Source organism: Urocitellus parryii, chromosome 7, assembly GCF_045843805.1.
Source record: "Urocitellus parryii isolate mUroPar1 chromosome 7, mUroPar1.hap1, whole genome shotgun sequence".
Taxonomy (NCBI): Eukaryota; Metazoa; Chordata; class Mammalia; order Rodentia; family Sciuridae; genus Urocitellus; species Urocitellus parryii.
Genome location: NC_135537.1, coordinates 143,514,174 through 143,535,625, shown reverse-complemented (window position 1 = coordinate 143,535,625; position 21,452 = coordinate 143,514,174). Strand labels below are relative to the sequence as shown.

Here is a 21,452-nt window from a genome sequence, read left to right as displayed (position 1 = left end):
AAAATAGTCCCCACTTTGAATAATTTACTTCGAAGAAAAGAAACTTCCCAACTCCCCTTATCCTGTTTCTAAAACACAAGGGTCTTTGTATAGCTTCGTTACACAAAACCAAGAAAGCAAAATGATTCATAGTTCAAACTTCAAGTTCTTAATATACCCATTGTATACCATGAAATGAAAACTATCAAAGAAACCCCTCAATTCCTACACATAAGAGTTTTTTATACCATAAGGGTTTAAGTAGCTTCATGTGATAGTTTTACAAGAAAGAGATTAAGGCAAGCAACAAATTATTGTTTAAGCTTAAAAAAATTTTATAGTTTTTATCAACAAAGACAAAGACATGATAATGCCTAAAACTAAAATCACTTACCTGAAAGAAGTTGAGTTCAGCATCGTTGAGAGTACCATCATTATCTTGATCAGATATTTTAAATATACGAGTAAGGGCTTTTATACAGGCTGGTTTCATCTGTAAAAAATTAAAGTAGGATTTTAAATATGATTTTCATAAGTAAAGGTAAGAACAACTCTCACCGTTTTCACATAACTGCAAATATAATCAACATGAAAAATGATCTAAAGCAAAACCATTTACTTTTACACTGGAGCCTTAGGTAAATGAGGCAATATTTACTTGCACTAATATTTAGAAAGGCTACATTCTTCCCTCATGACCATAATTCCTCTGAGAACAGGCCAAAAAAAATCATAATAAATAAAGAAGTTCATCATTGGGTGAGGATTCAGTGAGATTCTTTATATATTTATGTCCTCCCTCATTCCATAATGAATTTGAACTGACATAAAATTTTAAAGGCTCTCCTTCCCAACTTCTGGTAGCAGAATAGGACATGATGTTTTGATCTACCCCTTATATGTTTTAGAGCTAGGATGTAAAATGAACTTATTCACAAACAGATGGCAAAATATCATTAGTTAATACATGTAAAAAACTTTTACTAACTTTGTATTATGAGATAAGAATCTTTTTTTTTTTTGAACCCAGGGGTGTTTTACACTGAGCCACACCCCCAACCCATTTTATTTTTTATTTTGAGACAAAGTCCCACTAAGTTGCTCATGCTAACCTCAAACTTGCAATCCTAAATTGCTGGGATTACAGGCATGCAAAACTACACCTGCTTAAGAATTATCTACATTTAGAAAAGAATCTTGCCTTTTGAGACTTTGTAAATTTTTATTTTTTAAAAATATTTATTTTTTAGTTTTAGGTAGACACAATATCTTTATTTTACATTTATGTGGTGCTGATGATGGAACCCAGTGCCTGATGCATGCTAGGCGAAAACTCTACCACTGAGCCACAACCCCAGCCCCTGTAAAATGTTTATAAGTAATGCTGTTGGAAATATGTTTTAATAGCTTCCTCAATTATCTTACGATATAAAAAGAATAGAATATCTGAATATTTAAAAATAAGGTTCTGGGGCTGGGGTTGTGGCTCAGCAGTAGAGTGCTCACCTAGCATGTGCAAGCCCTGGGTTCGATCCTCAGCACCACATAAAAATAAATAAAGATATATATAACTCTCATCCTAAAAACTAAGTAAATAAAAATAAGGTCCACATTTCTAGTTTGCATAATTAGCATAGGTCACCAGTGCCAACAATTTTGAGAATGAAAAAAAAAATCTTTCAGTAGCTAAGGATGTGTTTCAGTGATACAGTGCTTGCTTAGTAAGTGTGAAACACTGGGTTTGATCCTTAACCCTGCAAAAAAACAAAAAAACTTTCAGGAAGATCTTTGAAGTTTGTTTAGACTTAGAGGTAGATCTCTTATGGACCCATCTGTTATGGAGAAATGAGATGACAAGGTGAGAAAAATGTATAATTTTTAGTTTATAACTTCAGCCATATGGCTATCCTAAGCAAAATGGTAATGATGACAGGTTTTTTTAGTTGCAGATGGACACAATATCTTTATTGTTTTTTAATATTTATATTTTTAGTTGTAGTTGGACACATACCTTTATTTTATTTATTTTTATTTTTATGTGGTGCTGAGATTCGAACCCAGGGCCTCGTATGTGCTAGGCAAGTGCTCTACTGCTGAGCCACAACCCCAGCCCAACAATATCTTTATTTTATTATTATTTTTTTTAATATTTATTTCTTAGTTTTTTGGTGGACACAACATCTTTGTTTGTACGTGGTAGTGCTGAGGATTGAACCCGGGCCGCACGCATGCCAGGCAAGCGCGCTACCGCTTGAGCCACATCCCCAGCCCCTATTTTTATTTGTTTATTTTTATGTGATGCTGAGGATCAAACCCAGGGCCTTACACATGCTAGGCAAGCGCTCTATCATTGAGCTACAACCCCAGCCCCCAACAGTTTTATTCATTTTAGTTGTTGACAAACCTTTATTTTTTGTTTATATATGGTGCTGAGAATCGAACCCAGTGCCTCACACATTCAAGGCAAGTGCTCTACCAGTGAGCCACAACCCCAGCCACCCCCCCCTTTTTTTTTAAGAGATTTTTTTTTAAAATAGTTTGTTAGTTGTTGATAGACCTTTATTTTATTTTATTTTTTTAAAGTACATGTTATCAATATTTTCTTTTGTCAGTTTCATTTTTGTTTTTCTTTAATATTTATTTTTTAGTTCTCGGCGGACACAACATCTTTGTTGGTATGTGGTGCTGAGGATGGAACCCGGGTTGCATGCATGACAGGTGAGCGCACTACGGCTTGAGCCACATCCCCAGCCCGATAGACCTTTATTTTATTTATGTATATGTGGTGCTGAGAATCAAACCCAGTGCCTCACACATACCAGGCAAGTATGCTACAGCTGAGTCACAGCCCAAGTCCATGATGACAACTTTATGTTCAAAAATAAATGCAGAAAAAAATATTCTTTAAAAGATAAGAAATAGTTTTCTTCAATAAATCTTAGTTAAATGAGGTCTCTTAGAGGACTGGGGATGTGGCTCAAGCGGTAGCACGCTCGCCTGGCATGCGTGTGGCCCGGGTTCGATCCTCAGCACCACATACAAAGGTGTTGTGTCCGCTGAAAACTAAAAAATAAATATTAAAAATTCTCTCTCTCTTTAAAAAAAAAAAAACTATTTTTTTTGGGTACAAAGGATTGAACCCAGGGGTGCTTTACCACTGAGCCATATCCCAGCCCTTTTTACTTTTTATTCTGTAACAGGGCCTTGCTAGGTTGCTGAGTTTGGTTTATTTAGTTTTTTTTGTTGTTGTTGTTTTAAATGTGGTGCTGGGGATCAAACCCAGTGTCTCATGCATGCTAGGCAAATGCTCTGCTACTGAGCCACAACCCCAACCCTGAGTCTGGTTTTAAACTTGCAATCCTCCTGCCTTAGCCTCCCAAACTACTGGGATTACAGTGTGTGCCACCATGCCCAGCAATAAAAACATTTTCTATACGAGAGATCTATTCCCACAATAAATATTATTATTACATAGTAGTCACATCTTTTTCATTAGTAGGTAAAATGTGGACAACATAGGTCACACAGAGTTAATCATCATTTAACATTTTAGCTCAGCTTTTAATTTTGAAATTGATGATTCAAATCTGTATTAAAAACTTATTACTGGGGCTGGGGATGTGGCTCAAGCGGTAGCACGCTCGCCAGGCATGCGCGTGGCGCTGGGTTCGATCCTCAGCACCACATAAAAATAAAATAAAGATGTTGTGTCCACCGAAAACTAAAAAATAAATATTAAAAAAAAAAAAAGCTTATTACTGTTGGCCAGGCCTGGTGGCACATGCCTGTAATCCCAGTGATATGAGAGGCTGAGGAAGGAGAATTCAAATTTAGCAAGGCACTAAGCAAATTAGTGAGACTCTGTCTTAAAATTAAAAATAAGGGGGGCGGGGGGCTGGGGTTGTGGCTTAGCAGTAGAGCACTCATCTCGGACGTGCAAGGCCCTGGGTTCAATCCTCAGCACCACATATAAGTAAATAAATAAAATAAAGGTATTGAGTCCATTACAACTTAAAAAAAAAAAACTATAAAAAAAAATAAAAATAAAAATAAAAAGGGCCAGGGATGTGGCTCGGTTGTTAAGTGCTCCTAAAATTAATCCCCAGTAACAAAAACAAAACAAAAAAACCTAAACCAAAAAACACTTATTGTTGAAATAAAAGATTCTGGTATAAGCTTAGACTTAAAGCTTGTACATACTGTCTAAAGTTGAAAATTTTATCTATTAGGCAGGTGTACCTAAGAAATAAGCAACAGATGGTGGTAGGTGTTTTACCCTTGCGGGACTAAGGGAAGAGGCGGGGGATTAGCAGATTAACAGAACTAATAATAGTCTTGAGAACAAAGTAGCAAGTAAAGAATTGAGAACTAATGGGGGAGTTTAATATACTGCCAGACTAAGGCTTCAGAGGTAAATATAGTATAAAAGCACTTTCCAATTTCCTTTATTATAAAATACAGCACCTGGCTAATAAGAAGGGCATGTGTTTGTAATAAATATATCTACACCTACTAATTATTATGATGAGGCAAGTTTGGGAAATACTGGCTTAGAGTAAATCAGAAATAAGCATCCCAATTAAGAAATTGTAAATCAGGAATAAGGAAGAGTAAATCATGATCAGATTAGGGATAACACAAATTAGTTTTTCAAGGTGTCAGCACTTTTTCTGTAAAGGGAAACAGCAAATATCTTAGGCTTTGGAGCCAAAAGGCAAAATCAAGGATACCATATAGGTACTTACATAGCAAAAGATAAATCAAATTTTCATCAAGTTTTTACTGATAAATTCAAATTATATTGCTGAGTATAACTTTTCTGTACAGGTCTACTAATGAGAACAGATTTTATTGGAGGGATAATATTGTGCTTATTTGGAAATCAAAATTAGTGTTCACTACTGTGAAAATCAATTGCAAATGTTCATATGTTAAGGCTGATCTGTAATGAGATTTTCGTCTTTTTTTATTTATTTATGTTTTTTAGTTGTATATGAACACAATACCTTTAGTTTATTTATTTTTATGTGGTTCTGAGGATTGAACTCTAAGCTTCACACATGCTAAGCAAGCACTCTAACACTGAGCTACAATCCCTGCCCTTATGTCTCTTATTTTTGAAAAGTACTTATTTGCACAAATATATACTACAAATAGAATATATATTCATAAACATGATTTTCTGGGGGGGAGGCAATGCTGGGGGCTGAATTCAGAGTCTCACACATGCCAGGCAAGTACTTTTACCACTGAGCCACATTCCCCAGCCCCCATAAACACAATTTTAATTGAGCACATTCATCACTTGGAAGGCACTCATAGAATTATATTAGATTCTTTTCTTGATATTTGCCTTTTAGTATGTTATTACATTGCAGATTAATCAATTCCAATTGAAGGCTTGGGGGAAGCTCACAGATAATTTTTCACATATCACAAAACATCCTTTTGATATTTTTCAGTTATTTTTTTAAAAAATATTTATTTATGTATGTATCTTCAGTTTTAGGTAGACACATTATTTTGTTTTTATGTGGTGCTGAGGATCAAACCCAGTGCCTCATGCATGCTAGGTGAGCACTCTACCACTGAGCCACAACCCTAGCCTTATTTTTCAGTTATTTAGAAAATATAAAATATATTTTTAGTTAATAGTCTGTATAATAATAGGCAGCAGGCCAAATTTGGCCCATGAGGCATAGTTTGCCAATCACTCACCCTATTACTATAAACTTTTCTGCAGCTTTTTATATTTTAAAAACAATACCTCAGTAATAAAAAGGTAAGTAACCTGATTTAAAAATGGGCAAATTAAAGCCAGATGCAGTGGCACATGCCTGTAGTCCCAGCAACTTAGGAGGCTGAGGCAGGAGGATCACAAATTCAAAGCCAATCTCAGGGAAGTCCCTAAGAAGTTAGTGAGACACTCTCTTAAAATAAAAAAGATTGAAGATGTTGCTCAGTGGTAAAGTGCCAACAAGTTTGATTCCCAGTGCTAAAAAACTAAAAAAAAATAATAAAAAATTTAAAAAAGACAAATTATACATTTTACAGCTGAATATAGGATTAATACTGAGAACATATAGTGAACTCCTAAAATTCAATAATAAAAAACAAAATTTAAGAATGGGCAATGGGCCAACTGTGGTGGCACACACCTGTAATCCCAGCAATTTGGGAGGCTGAGGCACCGGGATAGCCAAATTTGAGGCCAACCTCAGGAACTTAGCGGGGCTCTAAGCAACTTAGTGAGACCCTGTCTCAAAACAAAAAATAGGAAGAGCTGAGGATGTGGCTCAGTGATGAAGCACCTTGGTTTAATCCCTAGTACAAAAAAAAAAAAAAAAGGCCGGGCTGGGGCTGTAGCTCAGCTGCAGAGCGCTTGTCTAGGCATCTGTGAGGCACTGGGTTTGATCCTCGGCACACATTAAAAATAAACAAAATAAAGTCATTCTGTCTATCTACAACTACAGAAAAATAATAATAATAATTTTAAAAAGGCAAAGGACCCAATTACATCTATTAGGATGACTATAATAAACAATAACAAAAAAGGAGCAAAATAAATGTTGGCAAAGATGTGGAAAAACTGGAACCTCCCATACACTGATGGTGGAAATGTAGAATGATTCAGGCACTATGGAAAACAGATTAGTGGTACCTCAACAAGTTAAACATATAATTATCACTTGATTCAGCAATTACACTCCTAAATACAGATTCAAACAAATTAAAAACAAGTGTTTCAACAAAAAATTCTATGTGAACATTTAAATCAGTCTATCATATTAGCCAAAAATTAGAAATTGCTCAAATGTTCATCAAAAATAAGGAAATTTAAAAAGTCTAATGTATCTATACAATGATGTATTATTTGACCATTTAAAAAAGAAAGAAAAAAGAAATACAAATACTTGCTACAGAATGGATAATCTTTGAAAACATGCTAAGTGAAAAAAGTTAGAAACCAAAAAAAAACATATTTTGTATGATTACATTGATATGAAATATCCAAGAGGCAAAACTAGAAATAAAAGTAGATTAATGGAAAATAAAATAAAATAAATTAATTGTTGTAAGGAGCTGGGAAAAGGAGGGTTTACAGAGTGACTGCTACTGAGAACAGGATTTCTTTTGGGAGTAATGAAAGGTTCTAGAATTAGATAATATTTGCATAATGTATTTAATATACTGCAAATCATTGAATTATCTTAAAACGTGAATTTTATAGCATGTAAATTTTAAAAAATATAATCAGTTTTTCTTAAGTTTATGGCAATATATTATTAAATTTTAAGTATTTAAATAAGGAATAACTGTATTTCTAGCTATAAAACAAAAAGGAGCATTCAAGTTATATATTGTACTCATTTCTAAAAACTACACAAAGGTTTGAGTGTAGCTCAGTGGTAAAGCTACCAAGAGCACTAAACATGCACAATCCCCAGTACTACGATTGTTAAAAAAGCACAAGTTTTTTGTTTCTGTGTTAAGTTCAGATTTTATAATAGCAAAGTTGTATAAATAATTAGATAAATATTTGGATTTTTTTGTTGTTATTGTTGCAAATTCTTCTGTTTGCTTTAATGGCAAATAAAGAAACATTTAATCTGGAAAACATTCTGAATATTTAACATGAATATCAGTGAAGAAAAATACTAAGAAAATGTTGCTATTTAATAAAGTAATAAATTTTGAATTTGAAAGTTTAACTTTTGCAAAAAACACATAAGAGTTACTAAAAAGCACTATCATACTAGAGTTTCTCCTACATTCCAGTAAACAAGTCTGGTGGTTACCTCCTTCTCTTCTGGGCAGTACAGAGGCCCTGTAGGATGAAGAACAGCTTTCTGTGCATAATAAAAGAGCTCTGATATGTTCTTCAGGTTTTTTGCTGAACACTGAAAAGAAAAGGTTAAAAATTTTATTTATTTTTTTTTAAATATTTATTTATTTATTTATTAGTTATTGGCGGACACAACATCTTTTGTTTGTATGTGGTGCTGGAGGATCGAACCCAGGCCGCACGCAAACCAGGCAAGCGCGCTACCGCTTAAGCCACATCCCCAGCCCCAAAAGGTTAAAAATTTTATACTGTAAATCAATTATGAGAACAAAAAATGTATTTTAAAACTATCAAAATAAGGTGGCAGATTTTGTGAAGAAACTGAAAACTGCATTTTCCTTTGTGGACATCACAATATCAATGTCTACACACAGCCTAGTTCTGTTGTACTTGGGTTTACATGAGTGCACAAAGAGCAGAAAATTTATTCCATCACATATCACCCCCATTCCTATTCAGAATATCAGGTTAGTGAGAATTCACCAATAATAAATTCTCATGAGGCATACCTCCACACAGGTTTCTATTTCTGTATACTGGTTCATGATGGGAAGGATGGTCTCCATGCTACTGTATTCCACCAGATCAGACTTGTTCCCAACCAATATCAAAGGCAGCCTGAAATGAATAGGAATTGTAATAATAAAGAGAAAAGACCTTATATCTACATTTAATTCTCATCATAACTCAGAATTTCTAAGTAAAAATCTTATTAAAACTCATGAACTCTTACTATAGTCAGGTTAAGCCCCCTAGATAGCAGTTTCATCTAACCATTGAACACATATTTAATGGCTACCTGTAATAAATCACAAACATATTAAAGACACAAGACAAGGAAGATCTCTTCCAATTCTAACACTGAAAACAGAAAATGAACAATAAGTAAACAATTTTCAATTCAGTAAGTGTTATGAAGGAACTGAAAAGGGGCATAAAGGATAGATAGAGCACATGGAAGAAGTTAATTACAAATAGTAATTAGAGAAAAACACTCCAACAAAGTAGCATTTGAACAAAGGAGTGAAGGACCAGATTAGAATTTGTTATATGAAGAGCAAGGAAGAGCTACCTGGGAAGAAGGGTCACCACATTCAAAGGACTCAAATTGGAGAAAAAAAAAAAAAAATCCTGGTGGGGTCAAAGATGCTGGAGTGAAGAGATGCTGAGCAAAAGGGTTATGAAAATTATGAAATGGGGCTGGACACGATCAAAAGCCAGACATATAGGACTTAAAAGCTGCAGTAAGAAGTGTGGGTTTTACTGTTAGTTTACATGGAAGCCACTGAAGGGTTATAAGCAGGAGCATGACAGGATCTGATCCACATTTTTAAATGCAATGATTTGTTACTTTTAAAACATACATACTGAAAGATACATAGTGTGATACAGTATGTTAGTTTGCTTCAAAATGACTCCAATGGGAGGAGTAATAGATGAAATGAAACTGGCAGTGAGTTAATTGTTGAAGCTGGATGACAGATACATGGGAATTATTACACTATTCTCTCCACTTTTGTATATGTTTGATTTTTTTCATTAAGAAAAAGCTTTTTTTCTGGGTGCAGTTGTGTGTGCCTATAATCCCAGTGGCTCAGGAGGATCATGAGTTCAAAGCCAGACTCAGCAAAGCGAGGGACTGAGCAACTCAGTGAGACCCTGCCTCTAAATAAAATACCAAAAAAAAAAGGGCTGGGGATGTGGCTCAGGGGCCAAAGTGCCCCTGAGTTCAATACCCAGTACCCCTCCTCCCATCAAAACAAAAAGAAAAAGCTTTTTTCCCCTTTTATTTTCAGTATTGGGGATTGAACCCAGGAGTGCTTTACCACTGAGCTACATCCCTAGCACTTAGTTTATTTTTTGAGATAGGGTCTCGTTAAATTACTGCAGGTATCACTAAGTTGCTGAGGCTACCCATGAACTTACAATCTTCCTGTCTCAGCCTCCTGAGTCACATGTCACTGTGCCCAGTTAGAAAAGGCTTTTTAAAAATCTGATAGCTTGGAATAGAGCATAATAGTGAAGATGAAGAAGAAATATTCAAATTTAGGACACATTTTAGGAGTACAGCTAATACAGATATTAGTATCTGATAAACACAGAAGCTGAAGGAAAGGGAAAAATATACAGGATTTTGGCTAGAGAAAATGAAGAGATTCCATAAGACATAGAAGATGGAGGGAGTTTTGTTTCTTGGTGGGAGAGTGGGTGGGCAGAGAATTAAAGATTTTGTTTTAGACAAGTGAAATCTGGAGAAGACTGTGGGAAATCGAAATAAGTTATCAAAGAGGATCAGTCTAATGAAGAACTGTTATTTGTGAATCCTACAAGACAGCTTGGAGAAAGCAAATTATCTTGTTGGAACTCGAAACTGCAATAGAAACCCTTGAAGCATTTAGTTTACCTCCCTGCTATGACCATCATGCTTAAAGAAACTGACCCACTCTATTACCCAAATATTGATTCCCAACCAATCCAGAATGTTTTCCAAAAACATAGTGGTTTATAATAACAGATGTATACAGAAATGCCTTCTCTGAAGAGTCCCTCCCAGAAATAGCTTAATGAAGAAGAACAAATATCAGGAGCACACAGGTATTGGATCCTCCAAAGCAGCCCTGTCCAATATAACATTCTATGATGGTAGGACTATTCTTTACCTGCCCCATTCATTACTGTTAACAACTAGCCAGATGTAGCTATAAAGCTCCTGAAATGTGACTAAACATATTGAAGAAACTATAATTTTAGTTTTATTTAATTTTAATTTATTTAAAGTTAAAATGCCAAATCTGACTAGAGACTACTGCAGTAGGAACCACATCTTTAAAGGGTCCACTCTCCCCTTTCCATCTTGTCAATAAGACACCATAAAGTTTAAAACCATGATAAGAAGGCACCATCGGAGCTATTAGGCATAGCACTTACAATGCCATCTCAGTCCAAAGTTGCTCTTCCATAACTAAGTAAAACAGATAAATGATCACATTAATCTGTTCAGAACCAGACTTTCAGCTGGGCATGGTGGTATACAACTGTAATCCTAGCAACTCAGGAGAATAAGATAAGGGAATCAATTTAGCAAGGCCTTAAGCAACTTAGTGAGAACTTGTCTCAAAATAAAAAATAAAAAGGGTTGGAGATTTGACTGGGTGTAGTGGCACACCCCTGTAATGCCAGCAACTCAAGAGGCTGAGGCAGGAGGATGGCAAAGTTCAAAGCCAGTCGCAGCAATGACAAGGTGTTAAGCAACTCAATGAGACCCTGTCTCCAAATAAATTACAAAATAGGATTAGAGATGTGGCTAAGTGGTTGAGTGCCCCTGAGTTCAAACCCCAGTACTTCTCCCTCCAAAAAACAGGGGTTTAGAGATGTGACTTAGTGGTCAAGCACCCCCTGGGTTCAATCTCCAGTACAAAAAAAACCCAAAAAAAACAAAAAGAAAAAAAAAAAAAAGAACTAGGCTTTTAGAGTTTCAAAAGACAAAAAGGCTCAACTGAAAAGAAATTTTTAAAAAATTGAGTACAGGACCAAATGTGCTCAATTAATAAATATGAGTTTGAATTTCTTAACATTTAAGACTCAAATGCGCTTCATAAATGTTATTCCAATTAAATAATATTGCAAGAAAATATTTTGTTTCCATTTAAATTTAAAATGTTTATGCTCAGAATTACTATTCTGGTTCAGAAAAATACAGAATGCACACTCTCTTACTTTTTCCCTGTCATACTTACATCTTCCAAAGAATTACAAAGAAATCTTTCTTTATTAATTCCTAAAGAGTTACTTAAAGAATTTATAAAGTACTTACATATGCATTATTTCATTTGATTCTCAATATAACCACATGTAGCTAAGACAGATATTACCCTTATCCTCACTTATACATGACGAAACTAACAAGTCAAAGTCTACAAGCTCATAAAGGGTCAAACCAGATTTCAAGGGTTGTTCATTTTTTTCAAAGTTCCTGCTCTAACATACACTGCACTGTATACAATCAACTATAATTGCCCACACCATGAGTAATCGATGATGCCATACTTCATCAAAGGAGTACAAAATAGGAGAGAGGGTTACTGGGGGTCTAGCACCGTGGTAGAATACTTGCCTTGTATGTATAAGGTCCTAGATTTCAATCTGCACCACCATAAAAATAGAGGGTGTGTGTGCACACAAAATACAGGTGAGGATACACTCTAAAACTGAGACTTTCAAGCAGCAATTTGAGAAACAAAAATATAAGATTATCAAAATAATTAATCTGTCTGTAATTATGAATTATTAGCATAGTGCTGTTTCTTTGCTCTCAAATATACTTACTGCTTCAAGTGATTCCTCCCAAAACAGGTGTGTGGGGATGTATGTAGGTATGTAAGCAGACAGATGAACTGACAAAGTATATGTGGCAAATGTTAACAACTGATGGATCTGTGAAGGGTTTTCAGATGCTCATTACTATTGCTCACATCTTTTTGGTAAAATTCCTATTTGAAATTTTTCAATATAAAGTTTGAGAGAAAAAATACCTGCTGTCTTTGTCTGTTCTTTCATTTATGAGAGGAATCCATCGACTTGTTACCTAAAATGAAAATGAATAAGAGCAAAATCATGATGTAGATCATCATTAAAAATTTTGTCTTCTAATCATTAAAATTCTAAATTGAGGATCAACTTTGAAAGTGCTCCATTGAAATTTAACTAAACATAATGGGAAAAAGTCATATATTTTTACCTTATCAATAGAATGTTTGTTGTTAACAGCATAAACTATGCAGATGACATTAGCCTAGAAGAAAAATTAACAAATTAATGTCATTTTAAAATAAAAATTCAAACATTAGCATTTAATTACCAACTAGTTAATATATTTGGCTCGAAGGCAGAAAAATTTTGAAGGGGAAAAAAAAGCTTAACCCTAAAGAGAAAAATATTCCTAAGGATCCACAATAAAAACATGTTTAAAATTAGCATCAACAATAAATAACTGAAAATTCTTGCTAAGTGAGAAAATGAAAAAAGCACACACATAGGGTCATCACTGTTTTTCCACAAAAACAAAACAAAAACATACAACTATTTTTTAAACTTACCTGTGATATTTCTTGATGAAGTTGTTCATCACTCTGTTCTGCTTCTACAAGTGACAAAAGTCAATGTTCACATTTTAAACACTTTCATTATAACCAATAGTCAACCTATAATACATGTGACACCCAATTACTATCCTTCAAAATGCCATGGTATAGCTCTACCATGGTATCCATGAGAGAGCTAGGATGAGGAAGCAAAGAAATCAAGACTGGGTAGCAAAGACCAGGGTAACCCAGGAGCAGAGAAAATTGAACTAAGATAAGAAAGCTGGCTAATGATAAAAGACACATCCATAATGAAGGTAGCCGGAGCATAGAAGAGCAGAGGCATTGTGTGATAAATCTAGGCCAGCATCTGATCCAGGGTTACAAAGGGTCAGGCAAAAGAGATCAGCAACTCAAGATAGAAAACTAAGTGTTATATAGACTCTATATAACAGGGTCCAAAAGGCCACGTGAGAATCTGGTCAATACAAGCTTACAATCTAGATAGCAGGTAGAAGTAATAATAACCAGGACCCAGAAGCAAAACTATAGCATGACAATGAAGAATCAAGCACATATTTCTAGCCAGAACTGCTTTCAAAGGGTATACATGATAGAGCTAGGATGAGGAAGCAAAGAAATCAAGAGCAATTAATTTAGATCATTTTACATGTCTCCCCCCAAATGCCTGTTATTTCTCACAAAGAAACTAGTAATGGTATGTTATACTATGCTTAAAAAAAAAAAAAGGCTGTATATTTAATATTTTCCCATATGTTGAGTAGTCAACAAGGCTTCAATTCTAATAATTAAGTTAATCAAATTATAAGGCTGTCTGTATCAAAAAAAAAAAAAAAAAAAAAAAAGAATAATTCTATAAATAAAGCTAGTTATGAGGCTTCAATTTCTAGTATACTGCTATTCAACATACATACAATGCAAGCCACATGTTAGAGTCTGTAAACAAGTCTGGATGGCACCTGGCATTTTGCCAGAGAGAGTGGTTTGTGAGGTAATGCCATGGAGCCATTGAGTGTGGAGATTCCTTATTGGTTGACTGCTGTATCTAGTTTATGTTAATTAAGATAAGCTGTGTGGAATGTATAAATACCTCTGTTGTCCTACAATAAACGGCTTCCACTCCTGCTGTATCAACGTACACAAGTTGTTCGTCACCCCCCCCGGTTATTTTGCCCAGCCAGCCGGGCTGCGGCAGCCACATATGTAATTGTTAATTTTCTAGCAGTTATCTTTAAAAAGGTAAAAAGAGTCCATGCATGGTGGTGCATGCCTGTAATCCCAGCAGCTTGGGAGGCTGAGACAGGAGGATCAAATTCAAAGTCAGCCTCAGCAAAAAGCAAGGTGCTAAGCAACTCAGTGAGACCGTCTCTAAATAAAACACAAAATAGGGCTAGGATGTGGCTCAGAGGTCAAGCATCCCTGAGTTCAATCCCCAGTACCAAAAAAAAAAAAAAAAAAAAAAGATAAAAGAGGTAAAATTAATTCTTATTTAACCCAAAATATAAAAAATTAAATTAAAAAATTAAAACTCCCACTCAATAGAAAAATTAATGAGATATTTTTACATTTTTTATGCTAACACTTAAAAATATAGTTGCATTTTAAATTTATAGCCCTTTGTTTTTTGTTTGTTTTTTGGTACTGAGAATTGAAGCCAGGGCTGGAGTTGTAGTTCAGTGATAAGGCATTTGTCTAGCATGTGTGAGGCACTGGGTTTAATCCTTAACACCACATAAAAATAAAGAAATAAAATAAAGTTGTTGTGTCCACCTACAAATAAAAATTTAAAATTAAAAAAAATATTTGAACCCAGGGGTACTCTACCCCTGAGTTATATCCCCAGCTCTTTTTGTTATTTTTTAAATTTGAGCGATGAGGGCTAGAGCTGTGGTTCAGTGATAGAACACTTGCCCACCATGCATAAGGCACTGGGTTGGATCCTCAGCACCACATATAAATGAATGAATGAATGATGAATGTTAAAAAAATTGTTTAAAAAAATTTGAAAGAGGGGCTGGGGATGTGGCTCAAGCGGTAGCGCGCTCCCCTGGCATGCGTGCGGCCAGGGTTCGATCCTCAGCACCACATACAAACAAAGATGTTGTATCCGCCAACTAAAAAATAAATATTAAAAATTCTCTCTCTCCAAAAAAAAAAAAAAAATTTGAAAGAGGGTCTCCCTAAGTTGGTTGGGGCCTCACTAAGCTGCCAAAGCTGGTCTCAAACTTGTGATTCTCCTGTCTCAGCCTCCTGAGTTGCTGGGATTACCATCATGGGCCACCATACCCAGCTATAGAACATTTAAAATTTAGAATGGCCATAGGTACTGGACAGTACAGTTATAGTGTTTTATTTTGAAAATATATGGAATATCAATTTATCCAAAGTATTATCATTATATTTATATCCATGTTCTAAAAGTTCTAGATCAGAAATAATTAAATGAATAAAATGTAAGTAGTATTATGTAAAAAGTTTTTAAGTTATTAAAAGCTTAAAATGCTTATATGTTTCTGACATATAAGCAAGCTGACAACTGTTTTACTTATTTTATTTGTGACAAAGGTTGATGATATGATTTAGATCCTAAATGTCCTCCAAAGCTCATGTGTTGAAGTCTTGATCCTCAATGCAGCAGTGTTCAGAGGTGAGACCTTCTGAAGATGACTGGATCACGAGTGCTCTGACATAATAAATGGATAATCCAATTATACATTCATAGCTCAATGGACTATTGGAAGGTGATGGACACTTTAGAAAATACAGCCTAATTGGAGAAATTAGGTCACTGGGGATGTGCCCTTGAAGGGTATATTTTGTCTCAGACCCCTTCTCTATTCTCTTAGCTTCTTGACCACCAAGAGGTAAACATTTTTGTATCATGTGCTTTTATCATCATGGCTTGCCTCATGACAGGCCCAAAAGTAACCTTGCCAAGCATCCATAGATTGAAACCATGAGCCAAAGTATACATTTACTCCTCTTAAGTTGTTATCTCAGGTATTTTGTCAGTAACAGAAAGCTGACTAGTAAAGCTGACAAAAAACAAATTCAGAATTCAATATATTCTTAAATTCAGAATTCTAAATCATCAAAACATACCTGAATGGATGACAACAAAATTGACCCAGAGCTTCTTTCTGTAAACGTGCCAATTTCAGCAGGGTAATGACTTATATACCATTTGCCATTTACTTTTCCTCCTTATTTTTTATTATTATGGAACCCAATTTGGTATTTGGGGGACAGAGAACTACCAAATGGAGGCTTTAGGTAGGGAGTAGAATGGGGGATGCGGACTGAAAGAGATATTAGGGGAATATCATATACTACAACAGAGAAAGGACCCTCTCTCTCTCTGATTTTTTTTTTGGTACCAGAAATTGAACCCAGGAGCACTTAACCACTGAGCACATCCCCAGCCCTTTTTATTTTTTTGATTTTGAGACAAAGTCTCACCAAGTTGTTTAGGGCCTCACCAAGTTGCTGAGGCTGGCTTTGAACTTATGATCCTCTTATCTCAGTTTCCCAAGATGCTAAGATTACAGACATGTACTGTGCTCAGCCTCTGAGAATTTTTAAAAGCTCAATGAGACTGTCTTCAGGACTATTAAACTAACTCTAGAGCTTCACCTACAAAAGGACATTCATTACCTGAGTAATCTACAATGTGTGTTGGAACTCTCTCAGGGGTGACGTCAGCTGGAATGGTGATTTCTTCTGCCCGAGGAGGAACCTTTTTTGCAAACAAACGCAGAAAAGGAAAAAATTACGGGATATTATCAAATTCGTTAGCAGATTATATAAATTTATTTATATTAGCCCCTTGTAAATTCATATCTTAACTTTTTAAATTCTTATTTTTTTACTTATCACAGATGCAAATATATATATGAAAAACATGATAAAAACATTTTCTAATAGCATAATAAAAACTAAAAAAGGTTTTTCTTTTGAAAAACAATGCACATTTCTACTTATGTAGGTAGAAGACATATTAAGGACACTTTTTATCTGATGTAGACAAAAACAATTCTTAAATTAATTTGGTGTTTCAAACATTAGTTTTTAAAATATATTATTCTCATTCTATTTTGTTGAAGGCCTAAGATACTCTACAGACGAGGAGCTATGGTAATCCAACACAATTTTCAGGAGCTGGAGGTGTAGCTAAGTTTAGAACACTTGCCTAGAATGTACAAGGCCATGGGTTCCATCTCAAGAACTGGAAAAAAAAAAAAAAACCCACAAAAAACAAAGCAATATTTAAATTAATCAGTAAATTATCAAATTAACTTCTAGAAGTTAACTAGTTGGCTGCCTAATGTGCCATATGCTTAATAATCTCATTTTTCAGCTAGTATGTTGGCACACATATGTAGTTACAGACTCAGGAGGCTGAGGCAGGAAAACTGCAAGTTTGAGGCTAGCCCCAGAGACTTAGCAAGATGCTGTCTCTAAATGAAAATTTAATAAAAAGGGGCTGGAAAGAAAGAACCACTTAGCTCGGTGGTAGAGTGCACCTAAATTCTACCAACTGAGCTATGTTCCCCAGCCCCAAGACTATATATTAAAAAAAAAAGAAAAAGAAAAAGAAAAGAAATTAGCAAACAATTCTTTTTTTAAACTGGACACAATACCTTTATTTATTTATTTATTTATTTATTTATTTATTTTTATGTGATGCTGAGGATCAAATCCAGTGCCTCATATTTGCAAGGCAAGCGCTCTACCACTGAGCTACAACCGCAGCCCAAGACTATATAATTTTTAAATTAATTAAAAATCTCTTGGGCTGGGGATGTGGCTCAGCGGTAGCGCGCTCGCCTGGCACGCGTGTGGCCCGGGTTCGATCCTCAGCACCACATACCAACAAAGATGTTGTGTCCGCCGAGAACTAAAAAATAAATATTAAAAAAAAAAATTCTCTCTCTCTCCTCTCTCACTCTCTCTTTAAAAAAAAAAAAAAAAAAATATAAAAATCTCTTATCCATACTCAGAAGGGCAATGCTAAAATAGTTCTAAACTAAGTCAAATTTTTGCAGAAAACCTTTAGGTATTATACCTCTTTCCCAACTGACTATAAATTAATGTTAACAATTCCACAAATGAAAATATACTTACAAACTAAGTAATTAGTTATTTGACTATCTTATTTAAGGGAACAGGAAGCAAAAGAAACAATGAATGGTCATATGGTTGTTGTGGATGTTGAAAACACTATCATATAGAAATGTAATTCAGTGGGAAAGTACATATTTAGCATGCACAAGGCCCTGGATTCAATTCCCAGCACCAAAAAAACCTAACACAGGATACATCAAATTTCTACCTGAACAATGAAATTACACTGTTATTTCTACCTAAAAAAGAGCAAAGAAAGAGTAAATGCAAACTGTGTTACTAATAATAATATTATGTAAGAAAAAAAAAAACAGAAATCATTTTCATTCTACTGCACTTATCCCATTCCCCATAGAAATAGCCTAACTTTTAGCTAGCAGCCCCTCACACTAGAACTTTGAAAGTGGAAATAAATATATACTGTCAGTCATAATAAAACCACCTGATTTTTGGTGGCACTTCACTATTACTAAGCTCATCTCATTTGTGAGCAAAGGAAGAATGAATTAGTTTCTTCATTTGTAAAATGAGATAGGTAGATAAATGTTTCCAAATATGTGTGTTAGAATTCTAGTGGTTCTGCATAAACACTCAAAAGAGTGGGCAGTGGAAAACAAGCAGAGATCCAGATTTTTCACCCTAATTTCAACTCATAGAATACTCATCATCTCTTTTATATTGGGGGCTTATAAGTAACATTTTATTTTTAAGAATGAGTTATACAATCTCATTATCTCTTTCAACTTCCATTTTACAGATGAGATGACAAAGACACCAAGATGACAAATGTCCTAGACAAGGTCAAAAGCAGGAAACACAAAGGACTTGGTAAACTTAGATCTAGTTGATTCTTTCTCAGATATGCCTCTATAAACTAATATAAACCTTTAAAAAGTTTCATCTGGGGCTGGGGTTGTGGCTCAGAGATAGAGTGCTTGCCTAGCATGTGTGAGGCACCACATATAAATAAATGAATAAAAGTCCATCAACAACTAAAAAAAAGTTTCAACTGTTGAAAAGGAAACATTTTTTAAAAAGTAAGAGTTATTTCACTTTAACTTACTTTTGATAATTTTTAAAAATATTCTTTAGCTGTAGATGGATACCTTTATTTATTTATGTTTATGTGGTGCTAAGGATTAATCCCAGTGCCTCATATACGTGAGGCAAGCTCTCTGCCACTGAGCCACTATCCCAGCTCTTACTTTTTTTAAAAAAGAAAGATGGACACAATAACTTTATTTATTTTATTTATTTTTATGTGGTGCTGAGGATCAAACCCAGTGCCTCACATGCATGAGGCAAGCGCACTATCACTGAGCTATAACCCCAGCCCTCCAGCCCTTACTTTTGATAATTTTTTTAAAAATTCTAAATATGGAAAAGAAATCAAAATGTTTACCTCTTCTGGAAATTCTTCACTGACCAGAGACATAATGAGTGATGTCTTCCCAACTCTAGCTGTGAAAAGAAAAGTCATCACTTTAATGAAAGTGTTTGGTTCTATATAAGCTCAAATCCAGCAGCCAGAGAGGAAATATATTACTTATTAGCTAAACTCAAAGGCATCCAAATTTAATAAAATATTTAAAAGCATACATATACATGTACATACATATATATGTGTATATATATGTAATTTTTAAAAAATAGTAATAATAAATCTGTTTCATATTAATATTAAAAAACCTCCAATGTTATTTTTGGGAGTTCTATATAAGAATCCATTGTATAAACTTTTATAACTTATTAATGTGATTTCCCAACAGTGAACATTTGGATTGTTCTGGAAACTGTTCACTAACCGAGACATAATGAATGATGCCTTCCCAACTCTGGCTGTGAAAATAAAAATCGTCACTTTAATGAAAGTATTTGGAAACAATCCAAATGTTCACTTTTACAAACAATGCAGTAATTAGTATTTTTACAAAATAATTTCCTTGTAGTGGAATTTAAGAATTTTAGTTATGATGCATGATTTTTGTTTTTAATAGATAAATTATTTCTTTTTCTTTTTTTTATTTTTTTTTCTTTTTAAGGGGGAGAGAGAGAGAGAGAGAGAGAGAGAGAGAAGAGACGGGGAGGGGAGGGGAGGGGAGGGGAGGGGAGGGGAGAAAGAGAACTTCAATGTTTATTTTTTAGTTTTCGGCATACACAACATCTTTGTTGGTATGTGGTGCTGAGGTTCGAACCCGGGCCGCACGCATGCCAGGCGAGCGTGCTACCGCTTGAGCCACATCCCCAGCCCTCCTGATAAATTATTTCTAAAATAAACCAATTTATATCTTCATCAACAGAATACCAGTGCTTTATTTCTTTACATTCCTACATTTTCTTTTAAAATATATTTAAAACAAAAAAAAATCTGTTACATTTTCCATTTTAAATATATTATCTTTAAAATCTTGATTTTTATTCTGAAATTTGACTTGTATTTACATAATTTTTATTATCAAGTAATTACTTTTATTAGACATTCAACTGTTTATCATCTAAATTCTTTTGTGATTCCAGAGGAAAATAACTTGCCTATTAGCCTCTGCCATAGTAGCAAATTATAATTTTCAAAAGTAAAGTCTAAATATGAAAGAATAGATATTTTTAGAATTAAGAACAATCACAATCTCTTCCTAGATGACTAAAGGAAAGGGCTATAATCAATGGTTACACTACAGGAAGGAGAGGATTTGCTGTGAACGACTGAGTACTAGTGGATGGACAGATTAGATGTTTTAATAGATGTTTTCCAGCTCTGATTTCTACAAACCTTCTCTTGTGTGAGAAGGGCTGGGCCTTTTTCAAGTGGCTTACCATAAAGTGTGACTGAGTTCCTACTACATCAGTGAGTCCAAAGCCATGATCACAGAATTGCTAGAACCTAGCAGCAATACCAAATTATATAGCTCTTCAGAAAATTTTCAGATAAGGAACCTGGGACCTACAGACAAAAATTTTCTCAAGATTTTACAAAAATATTAGTTGCAGATCTATCTGCAGATTGCAAAGTCAATGCTTTCTCTTATGCTATATTTTCCAAAAAATTGCTAATAAAACTTAATAATATAGACAGGAAATGGTGACTGTATCAGCATGTATCACATACATAAACAAATATCACATAGTATAATTAAAATATTCACTAATTTAGCAGGGCTGAGCAATGTACCCCTACAATCCTAGCTACCCAAGAGACTGAGGCAGGAGGAACACAGGTTCAAGGTCAGCTTCAGCAATTTAGGAAGACTTTGTCTCAAAATAAAAAAAATGAAAAGGGTTGGGGATGTATATCAGTGGTAAAGTGTCCTGGGTTTGATCCCTCATATAGCAAAATAAATAAACATCAATTATGCAAGTCACCATTTCACTGGCAACCAGATCTTGTTCAATTTTACTTTATT

The 21,452-nt window shown here is 34.6% G+C and overlaps 1 protein-coding gene across 9 annotated transcripts in view; it reads right to left on the bottom strand.

Annotated features, from left to right (window-relative positions):
• The window catches only part of Rhot1 (ras homolog family member T1), a 71,311-nt gene that overhangs the window by 35,061 nt on the left and 14,798 nt on the right, over positions 1-21,452 (bottom strand). For all 9 annotated transcript variants that reach the window (XR_013343881.1, XM_077800412.1, XM_077800413.1 and 6 more), the window contains exons 2-9: positions 19,454-19,512; positions 16,582-16,663; positions 12,922-12,965; positions 12,564-12,617; positions 12,358-12,410; positions 8,335-8,443; positions 7,779-7,880; positions 374-472 (exon numbers count right to left, since the gene is read on the bottom strand). Coding sequence is in view for 8 of the 9 variants with exons in the window: in XM_077800412.1 (XP_077656538.1) it covers positions 374-472; positions 7,779-7,880; positions 8,335-8,443; positions 12,358-12,410; positions 12,564-12,617; positions 12,922-12,965; positions 16,582-16,663; positions 19,454-19,512 (602 nt within the window). In the remaining variant the exon portion in view is untranslated. The remainder of the gene's footprint in view (positions 1-373; positions 473-7,778; positions 7,881-8,334; positions 8,444-12,357; positions 12,411-12,563; positions 12,618-12,921; positions 12,966-16,581; positions 16,664-19,453; positions 19,513-21,452) is intronic.